Source organism: Daphnia carinata, chromosome 1 (genome assembly GCF_022539665.2).
Source record: "Daphnia carinata strain CSIRO-1 chromosome 1, CSIRO_AGI_Dcar_HiC_V3, whole genome shotgun sequence".
In the NCBI taxonomy this organism is placed as follows: Eukaryota; Metazoa; Arthropoda; class Branchiopoda; order Diplostraca; family Daphniidae; genus Daphnia; species Daphnia carinata.
In genome coordinates, this window is record NC_081331.1 from 6,834,587 (window position 1) to 6,855,705 (window position 21,119).

A 21,119-nucleotide genomic window follows, 5' to 3' on the forward strand; every position below is an offset into this window, starting at 1 on the left:
ATTATTGAATCAAACATCTGTTAAGATGAAAAAAACAAAAACAAAACAAGTCAACGGGTAGAATGTTTTTAGTAGAATGTCGAAAATTTCTTACCGTGGGTGGCTTTTTGTGATACGAACTGATAATTTTCAAACTGGTAATAACGAAAAATAACACACCTGCGTCAGAAAGCAACGCTTCATAAATAATGGATTCTTACAGATATATTGACTTTGACATTGGCTATTCGTGACCAACAGTGAAAAACCCCGTACTTATTTATTTTTTCTTTAGGAGGGGGTATCTCACTGCGGCATTTGCGGTTATTTAACCGATTTCAAGTGACCAAGTTTCGTACGGTGTTCTCGAGATTCTAAACAAGTTTTATCTGGAATCTTTTTAACGGCGTCCAAGTCATCCAAATAATCAGATAAAAAAATATACGAGAACCGCTTTGTTGACAAAGTTGTTGAATTGCCTATAGGATACGGTGATTTTTGGGGGAGCCTGACCGATGAGGGTAGAACACACACACCTAAAAAAAAAAAATTACAGCTGACAGTTCCTTAGCCATCCGAGGTTATTCCTGTCCGCATCGTTTTCCCTTTTTTTTTTTAGACTTTTATTTTTTTTTATGGGACCTTGTGTAAATAAACCAACAAAAGTCTGCGGGGTTCTAAACTTCCCCGAGAAAAAAAAAAGCAGAAATAGACTAAGAGAAACAATGACTAATTGATTGCTAATAAATCGCCACGAGGTCTTACATTTTATTTCATTTTGACCTGAAAGGCAATGAAAAATAAAAAAAAAAAACGATTGGCAGAATAATGAGCTGTCACCACCATGGTTGAGAAAGAGACACTGGGAACAGAAACAAAGGTGAGTGAAAATAAGGAAATAAATAGAAGAAAAAGAAAAGGAAAAAGAAAGCGATTGTGTAGTCGAAATGGGAGAGTGCACGACCATTTAACTTGTCTTTTCTGTCCAGTCATTATAGACAAAGGAGAGAACCTGCGGAGCTCGTAAATCACCATCGGTGTGTCTCTCTGAGAAGAGCGGACGACGACATCGAAGAGAATGAAACAAGAAATACAACAAACATCATCCATGCTGAGAGAAAAAGACGCAGCAGAAAACAAAAAAAAAGAAAGAAACGGGAACTATTGTCAGCGTGATGATAGGAACTCGTGTCGCGTGAGTCCCACAACTCTGCATGTCACGCACGAGCTCATCCATGTCTCTTTGAAAAATATCTCGCGTGATATTTGATTTGTTGCTTGTCGTTTTTGATTTTTGTGTCTCCCTTGCTGTCGATTATTTAACATGGCCGCTCATCAATCCGCTGCTTGTCTCGCGGGCGCATCTTTTTTCCGACGTAACTCATCAACTATTGGCATTTCTAAAAAAAAAACAAAAAAAACAAACAAAACAAACAAACTAGTATTTATACTGGTGGGCCTCATAAGCCAAGTTTGAACTAGCGGTGCCAAGCAGTTAGAGGAGTTGTCTTCAGTGAAAGACTGCCGTGAGAAAATCCAACGTCACCTGATCCCAAACTCTCGTGGCATCGCAAACGCAGGGGGCAAAAGCTGGCCGAGAAAGAAAAAAAAAAGGTGAAAAAATCAAAAAGATAACATCGTACCATCTTTGTGAAGAGAAACTAAAGAAAAGAAAAGATGGAGAATGTAGGCCTGTAGGTCTAGCGTCTAATGCGCGTCGCGCAACAAGCGGAGGGACATTGTGTGTCATCCATTCAACACCTGATATTTCTCCGCGGATTCTTCTTCTTTTCATATCCATCCTAGATTGAATAATAGCGACGGAGCATTGTGAAACGAAGAGGTTCGTACCTCTTCCTTTTCTTCTAGATACCCAACTGCTGGTGAAGTTTCAACGTGTGATGCAATGTACCGTGCATTATACAGATTGAGAACGCAGTTCTGAAAATTTATTGATCTCTTTTGTCGTTTCTCTTCTTTCTTTCGTTTTCCTAGGTCATCTCGCCTCTTCCGTCTTCTTCCCCATTTTTGTTTTGCTCTTTTGATTTGGCTCTTTTGTGTGTGTGTGTGTGTGTGTGTGTGTGTGGAAATTTTGGAAGGAGAAAAAGACTGCGTGGTGCCCTCCTGGTGTTGGGTGATGACAGCCCATTCATTCGTTTTCGCGTCCTCAGGTCGAGCTGATCATCAAACTCCTTTCTCCTTCTTCAGTACACACACACACACACCATATCTCTCGTTCTTTTTCTTCTGTCTGTCTCTCACAGAGAAACGCTCTCTTTTTTTGTAATAGCCAACTTGTTCGGTCGCATGGGAAAAAAAGAACGACACTATGAACACATCCTTTTTGACCCCAGTGAATGTGTATCTATGCAGAGAAAGCTCTCCATCATCAGTTTGCTTCCTCGTAAGTTCTTCAAAAGAAATCAAAAGAGGGCGAGACGAAGGAGCGATTTCTTTTCGTTTTACCATACACTTTTCTTATCCTAAAGTCGATTAAAAAAATAGGAAAAAGGGAAAATCACGATGTAGGATATCTCGGGAGATTCTATTTCCCCCTCACTTGTAAAGGAGATGGTCAGCTTCAGTGCTCTGCGCCCTCTTTACTAGACGATTCTTTTGCGAGGATGACATGTGTATGCGTAATAGCACCCCACTTTTATTAGAGACGTGCAGCCCCTCCACGAGACAAACGGCTATCATTTTAAAGTTCGAGCTATACAAATGGTAAAACACTATTTTCTACTAGATACATCAAGAACTTTGGGTGCAGAGGGTCCTACCCCGAATAAAAAAGGGGAGGAAATTGAGGGGATGAAAACATCAACAAGCAAGCGCTACGAGATCGGCTAAACATCTAACCAAAATTGGAAAATTGAACACACAGGCACCACAAAAAAAAAAAAAAAAAACAACTTTGTAGGCCATAGGGAAAGAAAAGTGTTCATCCCCCCTTTCCCTCCTGCTGATGTGTTTAATAATTCATTTGCGGGTTGCGAGAGAAAGGGTGAGATAGGCATAGGCCTAGCCATAGAAACAGAGTCATTACATGGGAAATGCCTGACATATTTCTAGACAAATTTCCCATTTTCCAAAACGAAAAATCCACAAGAAATTGTTATTCTCTTCTCAAACAAAAAAATAATCACAGCCAATAGAGACAAATGCTTACGTTTACTCAGAGTAGCCCGTAATTATTATTCAGCATTTCAATTTACTCAATTAAAAAAGAGCGATTTAGATTGGCGCTATCTGTGCAGCGAACAGACCAAGGCAATACTCGGAGAGCCGCATACAAGTTTTTAATGGGTGTTGTAGCTTTGCAACTCGCGGGATGTAGTCATGTACTAAAAGTTTGATGACGACCATCTCTTAGACGCCCTTATAATAGCTGAATTGCTGATTATGCTAGAATGTAATAGCCGCTGGGTATGTATATATAAAATGATTCCTGTTGTCTAAGCGAATAAAATTGGTGATAAGGGGAACACGTATTACAGCAGAAGTTTGTTTTGTGCCACACACGGCGAATCTTGTCGCTCGTAATATAATCAAGAACGAAAACAATTTTTTTTAACCGAAAAACTAAGCTGCTTTCGTAGCCTAACAGAAAACGAATAACATAGCAGACAACTATAACGAAGAGAAAACAAGCACATCACAGTGTTTGTTTTTTTTTAGTATTATTTTTTATGTATAGTTTCGTATAAAATGGGCGGGCGGCAACTTCCAGCTTTCCAAAATTGATGGCCTTACCACGTCTATTATAGGCTATATTATATAAATACGACGTGCGGAACCGTTCGAGCGTCTCATTACAGCCATAAATCGTGGTGCCCTCATCTTCACGACTTGCAGCTCTTGAAAATCTTTTAATTGACTTAATTGACCGACGCTGTTGGTGGTATCTATACGTTCAGTCTATTTTGCTTTTGTTTGTTTTTTGTTCTTTATTCATTTTTTTGTTTTTAAGACAAATTCAGGATAAAACAGCCATCAACCCGTTCTTCCCCCCCCCCCCACACTACTATGATGCGCTTTTTAAAACCCCGAACTGTTGCTGTAGGAGTGCGTGAGCGTTGATTAAGAAACAAGCCAAATAATGAGAACGAAACGCTCAACTGCTGTGTCCAAATAACTACGAAGGCTCAACTAAATTCCATTCTTTGAAAAATGAATTTAATTCTAAATGAAATTTAACTAGTTGAAAAAACCGCAGGGTGCTTGAAAGTGGAATACCATAATGCTAAGCAGTTGCTAATATATTCGATTTTATTCTATTCTTCTCGCGCCTATTTACTTTGGCCCCTTCGAGTCGAAAAAAAAAATATTGTAAACTGTGAACGGTTTTCAAGATGAATGAGAAAATCAGCAAACAGTTCCCTTTTTGTTGTGGTGCGCTTTTTTCAACGACACCATTGACTGGTCTTCTATGTGGAACATTTTAAAAGCTGGAGCACGATGAATGGGAAAACTATTGAATTCAAGTTTTTCCTTTCTTCTTTTTATCCCTTGTCGAGGATATGGCACTCACTCTGACTGGCTATATGGCGAGTCGCCATCCTCCAAGTCTTGGCAAAAGGATGTCTGCTGCTGCTGTTGATGTTGCTCTTCATAGTGGGGTTGCCATCAGAGCGCGGTGTCATCGGTCATGGGCGATCAAAAGAGGCAGTTGACGGCCGCATTGACATCCAAACGTCAACCGTTTATATACACAAATAGACGTACAGAATGAGCATCTTTCTCCATGCGGGTGTGGGGCCCTCCCAATAACATGCCACACACGTTTATATACAACACACACACGCGCTAGACGCCGTCAGTTGACAAGAAATCAGCTGGCAGTTTTTCAGTTTCTTTTCTCGACATTGAAAAAAAAAAAAAAACAACCCTCCCCATATATACGAATATATTTATTTTTTTCCAAGTTGCGCAGAAAATAGTTGCTTGTTGTATATATTTCATTCGAGACCTCCTATAGTTCCGCGATGGTAGCAAACGCCGAGCACTGGGAAGGCGTCAAGGAGACATTCAAATGTCAACGCGCGCCATCTGTTTGCAGCAGTGGAATGTCTTCCAGCTCAACGACGTATACAAATGAGGCACACGAACAGAATGGACAAAAAGAAAAAAAAAAAAAAAAAGAGAAGAAGTCTTTGTGTGTAGACATCAACAGAGATGAAGTATGTATTTTCGTGCGCTTATATGTATATGGTCGTGCGTGTGTGGGGTTCCGTACTAAGCGAAGCGAACGATGGCGGGGGCCGATGCGATAATGCGTCGAGCGTCATCGTTCAGCATCAGCCGGCGCGACGCGGGTCCGCGCGTCGCTGGGGCATCGACCTATCACATCATCACCCCGTCGTGTCGGGCTGCCGATTGGTCGCCGGCCAAACCCCTCCCATACGAGTTCCGTGCCCACCTACCGTCCGTCACCTTCTACCACCGTTTTTTATTTTTATTTTCTTTTACCTCCCCTATGCTCTTCCTCTTCTACAGCCCCGCCCATCCTCTCCCTCCTTTCCTCCCTTTTCCCCATTCTCTCCGTGCGAACCTACCTATTTTCAAAGGCTCCCGGACTGGTCCCGCGGACGGCCCAAGCTCAGCAGTCTCGGCTGCCGCAGTAGCCGCACCAGTTCTGCACATCGTTCAATCCCGCTCCCGGTTGCTTCGTTCTCCTACTCTCCGGTTTTTAATTGTTTTGTTTTTTCCTTTGATCCCCCTTTCAACCAGAGTTGTGTCGCTATTTCCGGAAAAAAATTTGGAAATCTTCCTTAGAATATTTGCATAAATTGCTGACAGGTTTGACGATTAATTCAGCCGTCATCGAGTGTTAACCCATCCGTTATTGCGTGTGAGATCTCGTTCAGCCACGAGGCAAACCTTCGTTATTCAAAGCGCAACGACATGTTGCCAGTGAGCGCCAACGATGACGTTGGCGGCAGTGCTATTCAGCAACAGCAACAACAGTTCATGAACGGACAACATTCGAGGTCAAAGGGCAATTTCTCCATCGCCGCCATTATGGGCCATCACCTGGCTCACGAATCGCGGCCGTTCGCCATGGAAAAGCTTTCCCCACCGCCACCGCGAAGCATCCGCCGATCGTCTGTTGATCCATCGCCAGGTAAAGATAAATGAGCCTACATTTAGGATAACTCGGATTTTTAAAGTGACCTATATAAAAGTTTATCACGTACCTTCAGTTAACACAAACGGATGCAAATGCCTGGTTTACATTATCACAGATTCGGACAGGGCCATGAAAGAGGACGCGGTCGAGGACGAGGACGGTGAGTCTTCGTTGACGGATCACGAGATCGACGTCGAGGACATTGATGAGGGCGACGATGGCCATCAGATGACTGTAAAAAATGGTGGCGCCCTTCTACATCGTCATCGTCATCAGCAGGGGAGTCATGCGACTATCCGATCGTTCAAAGAGGAAGAAGATGACGACGAAGATGAAGTGTTAGATAAAGACGAGACGATCGACGATGACGACGTTGGGGGTCCACCTCTTGGCGCAGTCAAATCGAGGAAAAAATCGGGCAAGAAATCTGGCAAATCGGGTGGAAGCGGGTCCAGCGGCTCGTCATCCAGCTCCAATCCGCAAATCAAGCCCAAGTGCAACTGCGACCAGCTGCGACTCGTCGACTGCCACCTGGAGACCAAGGAACTTTGGGACAAGTTCAACGAACTGGGCACCGAGATGATCATCACGAAAACCGGCAGGTCAGTCCTTGTCCATCGCATTCAAAAACGCACAAAAACAAACAACAATCGTTTTCATGTAAAAAAGAAAAAAAGAATTTAGCATTTCGTATCGTTGTTGGGATCGTCAACGTTATTCAAGTATGTCTGTCGCGTCACAGGGAAATTTCACCTCCCCCGACTATACACGCTGTTTCGTCTACTAACTATTTATTCCCATTGCCCCTACATACTGTAAGTCTCAGAAACCACATGTGTAGCATGCCTTAACGTCAGGTTTCGTATTGAGACTGATCGGTTGCTACGGTAAATGTCAACTCGATCAAACTGTCATTTGGGAAACGAAAAAACAAAAGGCAAACACAAACCGGAATGACGCACACATCCGTATCTTCCGCACGACAAATCAAAGAGCTAACCGGATTGAAGCAGCATTCATAGAAAAAAAAAGAAAAGAGTTCAATTACATTTGCTTTTTTTTTGGGGGGGGGGAGGTTTGTTTGTTTTTGTTTATCAGCTGTTCACTGTGTTAAATCTTTTTGTTTTGTTCTGGAGCGAATTTCTGTTTTTCCTCCTAGTCGGTTTTGGGTTAGAACGCATCGATCGAATAGCTGGCATTCCCGGAATAAAATTCAGGCAAACATTGTGACGCTCGACCTCTAGTCTACACCGTCACTTGTTATAGCTATAGGAAAGGTATTTGGGGCCGAGTGCCAGACTGCCAGCACAAAAGGTTCCAACAGCTATACGGCGGCGATGATCTATCTATGATTGATAGCTTTCAAACGGCGTGGTAGGTCTCCAAGTTCCTAGCGGCTAACGAGTAGACGACGGCGTCATCGGTGTCTCATGTCTGAAGCGCAAACATTTCAGCCGAACCTCTTGGGAAAAAAGCAAATATCATTTTCTACATATATTATTATACAGGCTGCGTGTAAAGAGAGCGCAGTGCTCGCGTCTCTGATGACAACAAGTGTAGAAGGTGTATGCGACAAAGGTCCTCACCTCTCATCCGTCCGCTCTGCGTTACAGAAAGGAGAACGGCTCCTCTATAGCTATTTCCGCTTGTTGAAAGATGACTGTCGTTGCCAGGTCTACCGGATGATGGCATTCTGTAGAACTCCGGCAAACCTCCAGCCGTCGGGGTGGCAAAGCAAAAGGCAATAGTTTATTCTTTATTGTGATGGCTTAAATAACTCGGAAAACTATGCGCTTCGTGCTAACGTTAGTAGAAATTTCGTATAGTATGCGGGGGAGGGCTATATAGTCTGAACATCAACCCGTCATCTGCTCGTGCCGACACATAGAAACACGGTGCACTTTTTTGAGAGTTCCAAACTGCACGATAGGTTTGTCGCCAGTCGTTTCGCTCCATCTCCATCCTATTTTGACACCATGCCCACGGTCTATATGGGCCTGTTTCTTTTTGTCTTGAGAATTATACTGACAGTGTGCAACATACCTTTGAACTGCTACAAACAGGTCACCAAAAAAGAAAACGAAAAAAAAAAAAGGATCCCCCATTGTTTTGTTTATTTGTGAGCGTCTGTCTCGATGGGTTGGGTTCGTCCAATGGTTGAATTCAACAACGCTCAGCAGGGTTACGCCACGTATGGCAACACCTCTTATAGGCCCCAACCATTAGGAACATCTTTGGCTTTTTCAAGAAAATTTCATGTTTTATGGCGTTACGTCTAGCTAACTCTTATATGTTTCCCTATTCTGATTTGATGGCATTTCTCCATATGGTTTTTTTTTTACATCCACGGCGTGACCCGAACAACAGGCGAATGTTCCCAACCGTACGCATCACGTTCTCCGGGGCGGTCCTGATGGCCGAAAGCTCGCAACTTCAGCAACAACAACGTACGACGGCCGATTTGTTAATGACTCATCCACATCATCCGCTGGCCTATCACCATCATCATATGCAGCAACAACAGCTGACGGCTTCGCAACAGCATTTGCATTTACAGCATCAGCAGGTTGGCCATCCTCAGAGTCGAGTGCGGTACTTTGTTATGCTGGACGTCGTGCCGGTGGACGGCAAGCGCTACCGGTACGCCTACCACCGATCATCGTGGCTGGTGGCCGGCAAAGCTGACCCGCCGGCTCCGGCACGGCTCTACACCCATCCGGACTCGCCTTTCACTCCAGACCAGCTCCGCAAGCAAGTTATTTCCTTCGAGAAAGTCAAGTTGACTAACAACGAAATGGACAAGCAAGGACAGGTAAGCAGAGCCAGTACATTTCATTCACCTTTGATTGCAAAAAAACTTTGGTAAAACTGGTTAGGCTTAGAAGAATGATAAGAACTCAATCAGGATTACATACACTTCAGGTATACAGGTCACGTCAGTTTTTATTGAATACGGCACGCGTTTGGAAAGAAACTAGAATCTTTAATGGCTGGTTATGTTGAGATATAACAAGAGAAGGGAGATAATAATAAATGGGAATTCCCGCTTTGTATTTCATCAAGTGAAAAACGTAAAAAAAAAAAATACATATAGAAGGGGCTGAATAGTGGCAGACTGTTATAGAGGCAGTTGGTCTTTTTCCTTTTGTACAAAATAGATATATACCCATTCAGTAAATTACCGTACATGTATCCAGTCTTGAATGTAAACGAAGCCTTTGGCGCGGAAACCTAATAGCTTCAACGGCGGTTGAAAAAAAAAAAAAAGAAACTAGTATGTAGTATAACATGTGGAGGCTGATGGCAACGACGCCCCTAACCCTAAAGCGAAGGGTGGCACGGGGGAGGTGACGGAAACGCGGGGAACGAGCTGAAATGTCACGTCATCCGGAATTGTCTTACCTCCCCACACAACCAGTGGAAAGAAACTCCCTCGTCAGAGCCACCCTTAACTTCCCCTGACGGTCTCACTTCCCTGCTCGTTTATTCTGTTCCTGTCGGACAGCCGAGAGTGTCACAACTTGAAGCCAAAGACACCGGATGATGAAGTGTCACTTCAGCTCAACGGAGAACCTCATTACTGGCGGGGTTCTGTACTCTCGTTTGTAGCCTCTTTTGCAGAAGGAAAAAAAAAAGAGCAACGCATGAGGTCCAAATGAGGGAAAAAGAGAAAGAGATAAGTTGATGACCGGACACACGTTGCAAAGCAAGTGAGCGGAAAATAACGAGCTGGTGTCTCTTTAACCGGCCGCACAGGGAGATGCCACAACTTTGCTGGCAGAATATAGTTTCGTGTACATTCTAATGCTTTACAAGTCGCACAGTCAATATATGCATGTGGCTGATGTGGGTGGATATAAATAGGCCCACCCTCAGCTGCTGGCGCGCCTCTCAACACGGGTGGTCTTTCTTCTTCGTTCCTTCTCCCTTTGCTTTTTTTTTTTTCTTTTTCTTCTTCCCTTCTATTTTCCCTCTTGGCTATAGCTTTAACCTTTGAACTTCACGAGCAACTTCATTCCTGCACGACGGGGCTATATAGCTGCAACGTTCTAGCCTCACAAACTCTTCCACCAGTTTCTCCCCTTGCTTTTTAATGTGACAAATTAGACAAGTTTTAACCGTATAGGCCTAACGCGCAGAACTTCCGGTGCTTTTGACGAAACATTCGGGGAAAAAAAAAATCGAACGACAAGCAAATGTGACGCGCGTGAAAACGGACGTTAATTGATGTCCATTTTTTTTTTTTTTTTTTTTCGTTTCAGATCGTCTTGAATTCGATGCATCGCTATCAGCCGAGAGTGCACCTGGTCCGACGGATGGAAGGTGATACGAGTCGACCGATCGTCGATTTGGAACGAGAACAATTCCGTACCTACGTCTTCCCCGAGACGGTTTTCACGGCAGTGACGGCCTATCAAAACCAGCTGGTAAGTGATATAGAACTCATTCGCCAAAACCGGTTGACTTTGGTCATCTGCCATTCTTTTACGCTCGGCTTGTTTGTTATAATATATCTTCACCTTGTTGGTTTTTGTGTTCTGTTTTTTTTGTTTTTTTTTTACCTAGTGACAAAGTCACGAATTGAAAACACGATTCTGTATTAACATACATATTCAATTGGATATCGTTGGGCTATTTTAGATAACGAAGCTAAAGATCGACAGCAACCCGTTCGCCAAAGGCTTCCGCGACTCTTCTCGACTCAGCGACTTTGACCGGTGAGTTTCTTTCATTTTTCTTTCTTTCTTCTTTATCCAGACAACTGTAATAACTAATATTAGACATATTAGCATCTACGTACTCGTTTTGGTTTTGTTTTTTTTTTCCCCAAAAGAATTTGAAAAAACACGAGTCGGACACGCACGACGTCTGATTAAAAGAGAGTGCTCGCCATTGACGGTCTTTATAGTCAACCGAGTCAAATATACTCTAGTTCGGCGTTACGAGTAACTGTGTAACGATCGTCCGACACGATACCAATTCATTACCTGTCGCCGCGCGACCCGCTCCGTTTCCGCCACTAATTTTTTTTTTTTTTTTTTCTAGCTTGATTCTAACTACCCAATAACACTACATCGGTGCGTTATTACCTACATAGCTGCTTGTTAGCGTGCCAAACAGCGCCAGTTCGGCGTCTGCGTTATTTAGTTAACTGTATCGTTCGTTTTTTTTTGTTTTTTTTTAATACGTCGGTACGGTGGTGTAGGCTAATGAAGCGGCGGCGATTCGGGTCGCTTCAGCGTCTTGCAATTGCCAGGGCGTTTATGAGTCCAAGAATTTCAAATGCATCGTGAAACGGCACCCACACCTGCCGCCCCCTGCGTGAAACGTCTATGGTTCGGGCCTTCCACAACTCGGCCTGGATTTTTTCTACGCATTTCATTCGGTGGATGGCCCGTACCGTTGGGTGTAGGGTCAAGACGCATAGGTGGTTAATGGTTAATTAATTGATACCTCCCTTTTCTTTTTAACCCGCAGTTCAGCTGTTGGAAGGATGAAACAAACAGTAATATTTTAATACCAAATGAAGAAGAGTGCGTTTCCTATAGATTATGTACGTGTAACGTGTGATGATGAGTGTAATAAAAAAAGGAGTCAGGAGAACGAGAAGGCGCGGGAGGTCTCGAACGATGTTATATATAGATAATCGAGCGGCGTGAAGAGAGAGGACAGACGCTTTACACGAGCACCAGACCAAACTAAATCGCAAAGGGGCAGCGATGGAAAAAAAAAAACGAATAAGATGACGATGGCTATACGACTCTTGGTGCTGGTAGAAAAAGAAAAAAAAAATGCGCCGTGTGTTGCGGGACCGCCGACACGGAACAGCTCATAAATTTTCATCTCCAACCCAACCCTAAAATCAGAGAATTAACAAAGGAGAATAATAAAGGCGAAGAGCAGACTTTTCAATTATTGAAGAAGGCGAGAATTGTGTGTAGGAGATGCACCAAACAAATCCAAGTAGCCAAGACACTACCGTCTATAAGAGCAGCATATGATCCACGGACGGGGAGGGGCAGCCGGTAAGGCGGTTGCGTTGCCCTGTAATTAAGTCACGCACTGGTGTAGAGCCATAGATCTTGTGGTCATCGCGCAAAACTAGTTAGAACGTTGTATATAGAACAACAGCGTTCAATTTTCGGGTTTAATTTCCTTTTTGTTTTGGGTTTCTCCTGACGTCGGCGGGATAAAAAAAAAAAAGCCCTCTATTTACCGTGATTACGCTGAAATTAATCAGATTTGAAAGTGCTGAAAATACAGAGAAATCTCATTTCAGCTTTATTGTTCTAATTAAACTAGGGATGGAATGGACGGCATGGCGGATTACATTCGAGCGCCATCGAGAATGTTCCCCGATGTGTCCGATTTCGAAGCGGCTGGATTTTTGAGCAGCGAGAAAATGCGCAGCCTCGGCCTACATCATCCGCACAATCAGCACCCGTTCGGAGGGTCCATTCACTCGCAAAATTCAAACAATCCTCGCTTACCGCCAATGCCGCTGGCCACTATCCAGCAGCACTTGTTCGCCCTCCAGCAACGCACCAACGGCTATCCTATCATGCCATCGCCTTCTTCCGCCGTGTCGTCAAACGGAGGCGGAAGCAACAACCAATTATTACCCATGCCGTTCCCGCATCATTTGCTGTCGCAATGGACGCTGGCCGCAGCCGCCGGATTCGGTTTCAATCAGCTGGGATTGTTCGGATTGGGCGGATTACCAAACGCCGGATTGACAGGTCTGCAGCAACCGAGCGTGAATCCTAGTTCGTCAGTATCACCTCCACACTCGACTCGACAGCCGAGCCCGATGGCAAGGCCGCCGTCGGTTACGGCCACTGTCACCGGTGCTGTCGCTCACCTGCCTTGCCTGTCGGGCGAGAGGAGCGATCCGGTGACCGTTGCGAAGGGCCACAATCCGTCGCATCGCCAACACCACCGATTCAGCCCCTATCCGGCCATCAACATGACTAGCAGTAAGATGATAACGCATGGCAACGGTGTGAACTACACGGATGACCCGTCGGATCGTTCACCTGCCTCGGCCGGTTCTAAACTGACTTTTGATAAGTGAAAGGGGCGAGAGAGGGGAGGGTATGCAACATTACAGATGCACACCTGCATCAGTGTATTGTATCACAGATGAATAAACAAAAGGTTGACATTTTATACAGTAACTTGGCATGACAGCACGTCGTTTGCTGATCATCGTCCGACCGGCTTTGTTCGGTTTTTATTTTTTATTATTATTTCTGTGACTCGTTGTTTTTAATTTATTTTTATTATTTCTTTTTTTTACCCATTTCTTATATTGACATATTCTTATACTCTCTATATGACTTCAGTGTTCATTGTTTTGTTTTTTTTTCTTTTTTCTTTTTGTTTTGCAAGTTGGGCCACTCCCTGTTGACGCGTATACACAGTCTAAATTGAAAATAGAGTATTTTGTCGTGGCATTTTTTGATGTTATTTGTTGGTTGGATTTCTATAACGTCGTGCTTCCTCACTCCCAGTCCCTCTATTTTGGGCTATTTTTTTTTTAGTTTCATCTTCTATTTTTTTCTGTCTTCCTCGATCTGTTTTTTCAGCTTGTTTAGCTGCAACGCTGTACAGTCCTTAATACTTTATATACACTGAATAGACCGTCTCGATGTTATTTATTCGAAATCTTTATTACATTGAAAAATCAATAAAAAAAGAGCGAAACCATTATTCTTGAAAACTATCATCACGGAAAACAAAAGCCACGTACTCCAATAAAGTTAAAACAGTTCAATCAATGATGATTTAAGAACTGGGGATCTATAAATAAAACTTTCTATCGCACACGAAAAAAGAAATTGCGGCAAAAAGAAAATAGAAAATGACTTTCCCTTCCTTTAATCGCTTTCATGTGCCCAAAGCATTTTTTTTTTTTTTTTAGTTCGCATCAAGCGCCAATGGCCAAGTGAAACTTTCAAAGTTTATTCTCAACCACACACGTACACCATTTTTTTTTATTGCAGAAAGGCCAAATGAGATTGTTATGACGTTTTCTCACCGACGCGGTTTGCTCCGGCAAAGCCTAATCAAGACATTCTGTGGTTTAGACACCCCGTCTGTGAAGGATAAACAACACAATATATAGCGCTTGACGATCACAAATCAAAGGACGAAACGCTTTGATCGCAATGTCATGGGCACACAAAGAAATGGCCGATAGTCACCTCCCCTCCGTCATCATTTTCAGAAAGAAAAGGGAGTCGCCTAAATGTGTTATTACACATCGTATGCATTGTGCATTTGCCATCTCACGAATTGGGGCTCGGCTTCGACAAAGCTGAAAGATTCCTATATCGATAGGCGGTGTGTGTGTGTGTCAAAAACGAAGATAAAATAAAAAAAAACACGCCCAAATGACATGGAGATATTCTTGTAATTTAATTTTTCTTTCCCCAAAGCTAGTGGTTGTATGTAAACACGTACGTTTGTAGATAAATTGTGTACGATATCTTGCTGTAGGGTGCGATAGCGTATCACAATTAACCCTGCTATTGTGTTGAAGCGCAAAGGCAGCACATTGCCACGATTTTCCGATGCGTTCTCGCGTTGTAAAAATACTTGTACAACAACCACAAACATTAGAAGTAGACTGTCATATGTGGGGGGGGGGGGGGGGAGGGAGACGCGAAAGAGAAGAAACATTTCAGCTGATTCACTGTCTAAGCGATATCGCGATGAATCCAACGCTCCCACCTCCAGCACACCTACATCCCTACCAATCAATTACTTCAATTTTCTTTTCTATACCGTCCATAGCTGCGGGTGCCAATTAAAGCCATTGTTAAAAACGTTACAAGAAATTACCCGTAACATAGGCAATGGAGGAAAAGATAGACGAGGGTTGCGCTTCAGTCGGTCGGATCTCGTCCGGTAGATAATTTTAGCTGTACTAATACGCGCACTGTAAAATGCTGATGGCATGTATTTACTGCCTACCACTAAACGCGCTCTATTATATAACAACAGTGTGCGTTTGATACAAACGAAATTTTTTTTTCGTAGCCATCGACAATAAAGGAGGGAAATAGAGACGAAAATGAAAATATATTAAGTCTATAATGGTGTAAACTTTCACCAGAGAACTTTGCGGTATCCATTTACGAACATTGCGGTTGTTGTTGTTGCTTGTTTTTTTCTAGCAAACCTTCCCTACGTTCTGCCACAACAGCAGACAATCAACTCATCACCACCCAATAAAGCAGCTCGTCCAGTCTCATTACAACGCTTTTGTATAGACTAAACAAAATATTACGAAGAGAGAAAAAAAGAAGGTAACAGAATACCGACGTGATATACTCCAATGTGATGGGATCGACCGTCACGCAGCACTTCCTCGTTCTCTTCGTTTTGGTTAGACCCGCCAATTGTGTGTGTGTGTGACAGCACGCACCGGTGTTGATTGTGTTACATACACCTCGGCTATGATTGAGGGTTTGAAAATGAAATCATCTGATCCATTGTTGTCGTGTGAACGTATTATTTATCCTCTCTTTCGTGTTATTGCGCTGTTCATGTACACTCGGTTCGACCCTCCTTCGGCTAATGATCTTTAATAGCGCCAAGGGAGGCGGAAGCTGGTGCTTCAGAGCCGCGAACTCCGGAAGTCATCCGAAACCTCTTCTTTAAAAAAAAAAGTATAAACAAAAACACCCACAGTCTCACTAGGTAGGTAATAGACCGAAAAGAGAGCGAGGGAGAAGAACACAGAGTGAGGTATTCGGAGACGCGCTTGTTCTTGGTATCGCTACAAGGGGAAAAGATAAAAAGAAAAAAAAAAAAAAAAAGGAATAAGTATGTAAATATAGCCCGTTGTCTCAGTGTGTGTGTGTGTGGCGTAGGCGTCGGCGGTCGTCGTCGAGACTTGACACTCTTTGTCAAGCGTGACGCGCGCATATTTTGTCACGCTCACGCCATACCTTCTCATTTTTTTTTTTTGTTTCTTTTTTTCTCGTCTTGCTCGGGTATTTCAGCATATACATATGGAAGTGCTCGACAATCATTCTGTCGCCTAACGGGGAAAAACGACGCCGACATCGCAGTCGCCCAAGAAGCGCCCACCCAAATACACACGGGGCACATCTATGGAAAATTACAGTAATAAATGGATATGTTAAAAATGCGCTATGAATTATTATGACCACCGATAGCACCAGCGGTGGGGGGACCCATTGCCCGATTTGGCCCACATCATCAAGACATGCTCGTTATGGCACGAGGAGCGATGGATAAGGGCCAAACTTAACTGCTTAGAAATGTTGGAGAAAAAGACGTAGAAGACAATCCGAGAGCGTAAAAAATGACGTCACACGCAACAATTATTGAAGAGCGTGTCAAAAGAGAATTGAGGTATTTTTGGGATACCTAAACATTGGTGCTAGATTGAAGGATGGGAAGCCATCGAACAACGAGAGGGTGGTGTCATTGATTAGAAAAAAAAGAGGGGGGGGCAACGTCGAGCTGTTGAACGACATCTTCCTGAAACTGTCTGGCCTCTCTTATCTGCTGCTCTGCCGTCGTCGCTAACGAACTCTGTGTGTTGGCTGATTACGACCTCCTAGCTGGTCGTATGCCTTCAACTTGTGTGTCTCATATATAGAAAACAATTCAAGGAAGACAGCAGCAGCAACAAAAAGGACTGGCGCGCGGTCGTTAGCCACCCGATGACAGACAAACGATTCCTAATTACATATCTCTCTGAAAGGAAGAAGAAATAAAGACGAAAAAAAAGAAGAACAAAAAAAAAAGATAAACTAAAAGATAAAAGAATGGCCAAAGAAAATCTAAATATGTGCCGGGGTAGGTGGAGGGGCGAAAAGAAAAAAAAAGGAGCATTCCTCTACTCGTGTATTTATACATACATATATGCGTGTATAAATATATGTGTATGCGTGTTGTTTCGGATGCATAGGGTGCCTTCTGGTGTGGCTGCTGCTGACTTTGGCACGTCGCGGGCCGCATGTCGTCAAACTAGCGCTCCGTCTCACACTCGGAGACACGGTCTCGCCCCGAGCTCGACACGACGACACCCCAACCGTAGCCATCATCAAGGCATCTTGGTCATTGCCAAGAGAAAGAACCTGTCCACCATCCGCCGTATATATAAATATATACGATGCACCATTATTCAAAATTGCGCAGAGGGAACGGGCGCCGACTCGTTCTTCATTCCTGTTGTCTTTTGTTTGTTTGGTTCTGTTTTCCAACACTCTTTTCTCAAACAGCTTTGACGTTCGTTAATCAAAAGCATCGAAAAGTGCGTTCCTTTTTTAAAAAATATTTTTTATTTTCTATTTGCTGTTTTTGTTTGTTCCATCTTTCTCTTTCTTCAGTACACACATCATCCGCTCCAGAAGCAGCGGACGTGTAAATCATTGCATCTGATTTATGTGAGCCAATCTAATATTCAAAACTAAGATAGAGAAAAAAAAAACAAGAAGGGAATCAAAAAACGAGAAAAACAAGGCAAAGTAGATTGTTATAAGAAAACAAACAAATGGAGAACAAAATTTTACGAAAATCGGCTGGACAGTTGGAACAGGAGACGTGACTTGAAGTACGACACAGATGATCTGGCCTTCGTGTCAAAAAATGATTATCTACTGAAGACGAAGGGTGTCGCATCGTAACAGGTGATACGAACACATTCTCGTGACATAAGGTTTATCTATTCTTTTTTTTTTCTATTAAATGAACAGGCAAAATAATTGACCCTAGCAAGTATCTGCATTAAAAAAAGAGAAAACCAAATTCTTCAAAATCCTTAAAAATCGCCAACAGCGGTCCATCCCGCGTTCTTTATTAACAATTCAAATGTTCATGATTTTTTAATGAAATATAAACATACTTTTATGCAGCATTTTTAAATCGTTAGATGATCCGCCTTAGTCTCATTTACCAGACGCTGAACTGGGAATGATTACAATGTAACAGATAATTGGGGAATAGGTATGCCATGTTCGCTCCGCCCGACTACTTTTGCGCTGTTTTTCTCAATCTGAATATTTGTTGTGATGTCCACTTTTTTTTTTTATTTTCAAACAAAAAGTGAGGAATAATATAAAAAAAAAAAGATGGGGAAAAGAGCTGGCGCTTATTCAAAAGATGATCCGCTCTGCACTGCCTCTCGCCACCGCCGCAACTCACGACAGAGTTCCATTCATTCCTGGCGAGAGTTATATATGTATTTACGTCGTTTCTAAAAGTACGAAACGGAGACAAAAAAAAAAGACAAACATAGTTGATGCAAGCGAGAAAAAGAAAAAGAAAGAGCGCATAGCAAAGGCATAATTTAAAACAAAAAAAAAAAGGGGAAAAAAAAAACGAGACAACAAAAACATGTAGTTGGAAAGAGTTTAACCAGCAGACAGAAGAGTTAGAATAGCAACGGAAAATAGACGAGGATTAACTCATTTGACAGCGTCGTCACGTGTTGATTTAGAACGGTCCTTTTTTTTTTTTTTGCTTCTCTCCATCCTTTTCGAAAAACCCATTCACAAAATATTTAGATGTACATAAGCGAGACGTGAGACGACGGAAGGGCGGACAACACATAGCCCGTTTGCTGGCACGTGCGGCCGTCACTTTCAAAGCCATTTCGCTCATCCATTTTTTTTTCTTTTTTACTCTTGTCATTTCGTATTTCTCAGCTGCTAGTTCTTCTCCAGAAAGATGAGCACTTCATTCAGATTATTTCGTACCAAATCGAAAAACTTTTTTTTTTTTGAATTCATTCATTCCAATTGGATATTTTTATAACTCAGGCCTATCTGGCAGCCATTGCTTGAATGAACTCCATTAGTTACGGTGAGCGAATAAGATTGCTGTTTGTATTTTTTCCAGCAATAGATCTATACTCTAATGCTTTTCTTATGGTCATCGGCTTCTGTACAACAAACCGCCCATCTGTGGTATATAATGCAAACTTTTTTTTTCCCCACAATAAACGACATGGCCATCAAGTTCATAATGCTGCATCTATAGGCCTGTATGGCCTTAAGTTCTATGCACTGGATTCCTTTGAAGGCGGCAAGACCAGTGAGAACGCCCAGGTATTATAGTAGTCGCAAAATCCTCCTCAAAAAGAGGCAATTGTAAGAAGCAAACACTAGATTCGATTCATTGATTTGACCAGCTTGCAATACACTATTCAAACCAATTCAAGCACCGCCCAAAACTTAAAGAGCCTAAACAGCCTTTGGATAAAAAGAAATAGACTAAAAAGACTCGATACTTTTCAATGTTTGACAATAGGAAGAACTATAAACTGATCCATTCCGATGAATGTGTATACACTCTTGAGTTGAGTGTCTTCTCATTCTAAAGCGGCCCACGGTGCTCTCCAGCTACGACGGCCAACAATAGGGGCTCACCGCCCTTCTCAGCAAGAGCTAAAGCAGCACCAGCAGCTAACAGCAGCAGCTTTTTAGTAGTTCATGGTGGTATGTGTTGTGCCCTGTACCACGTGTCATGCTGTTGCTTCCCCTTTTTTTTGTTTTCATGTTCTTCTACATCTACCTTATTCTACTTGGGATTCCTTTGGTCCGTCCTTTTCTCTTCAAAAAGAGATAAATTGTGGCTGGAAAAAATGGAGGCCGTGCCGTATTGCTCTCTGCTGGCGAACAACAATAGAGTGTCACGGCGAGGGGGCGTTGTTACTGTATGTGGCAGCAAACGACGAGGAAGCTGCGTGAGGTCGCCCGGCGCCCTCCCAAGCTATTCGACGATGAAGAGAGTGCGAGAGAGAGAGAAACAGCCCCCACAAAAAAAGACAACATGCACAGCTGGGTTGGTGGGTCAGGCGCGTGACCTTTAACACCGGCCCGTATACGTACCCGATATGAATCTCTTCTAGCCGTGCATTTTCTTTCTTTTTTTTTTTTATAAATCCATATTTTACGAGCTATGCGCGTACAAATGTCACCTATACTAAAGCCAATCTCAAAAGGAAATTCATACTACCATGGAACGTCTAGACCAGTTGAAAGGCACACGAATGTCAGCCATTAAATGGCAGAGCATTCGTTTGTTAATAAACTGAAACATGCTGTGCATTTCAACCCAACTTGAAATCAAAATTAAGTAGTAAGTCTAGAGTGTTAAGGTGTAAATTAGCACATTTATCAGTTGGTAAGGTAACATGTCTGCATTGAGTTTTTCCTTCAGTATTCGGCCGGTTTGTCGTACTCTCTTTTTAGTTTCTTTCTTTTTCTAAGAAGAGATAACACTGGATTATGGAACTAATTCTTTGCTTTCGTTCATGAACTACTGGACGAAAAGACCCTCGGTTGCTTTCCATAATACAAAGTGCGGTGCATCCTTCTTGGGGTAGCCTACATAGACCTCTAAATACCTGTGCGGATTTGTTGGAGTTGACTGCCAATCCATCACCGAAGATGGATGGACGTTGACCCTGACTCTGATTGTAAGGCTAGTGGGGAGAGTTAGAAAAAGAGAAAAGAGAGAGAATAGGGAGATAAAGAGAGAAAGAGGGAGACAAGAGAAAACCCTAACGGGCTGATTGGCCTACCGCGAAACATCCATTAGCTCCGGCAACCGGCCGAGCGGAGCGGCTGCGCTGCCTTGTGTCACACAATCATTGATAAATCAGTGACATCGGTCCTACCGCGGCCGTTCCATCAGCCTCCCCTATCCATGCCCCACTCTATAGATTTATATATAGAAAGCTTAGGGCTGTAATGTACTTTTGTACACAACGCTGGCCTACCCATTGGGTCATCCAATAATCATGGAACAATTTCCCCCTTGTCTTGTCGCGGTGTTCACACCATCACTCTTTCTACCACTTTTTTTTTCCTTTTTCTATATTCCACAGCCCTTAACTGAGGGGTTAGAAAATTGTACCGTCTCACCCCCCCCCCCCTCCAATCACTAAAAAGATCGAACGACGTTCCATTATATAAATATTTAGATGTCCAACGCCCTTCTCGGTTCGGTAGATAGACATCGT

General features: G+C 43.0%; 1 protein-coding gene across 1 annotated transcript; it reads left to right on the top strand.

The window, feature by feature from the left end:
* The first annotated feature begins 5,569 nt into the window (after positions 1-5,569).
* On the top strand, positions 5,570-13,746 carry LOC130691117 (optomotor-blind protein-like). The gene is made up of 6 exons (XM_057514023.2): positions 5,570-6,103; positions 6,225-6,711; positions 8,477-8,921; positions 10,372-10,536; positions 10,751-10,827; positions 12,413-13,746. Exons 1-6 carry the CDS (start codon positions 5,884-5,886, stop codon positions 13,182-13,184), a joined length of 2,166 nt encoding a protein of 721 aa, XP_057370006.1. The 5' UTR covers positions 5,570-5,883; the 3' UTR covers positions 13,185-13,746.
* Positions 13,747-21,119: the final 7,373 nt, after the last annotated feature.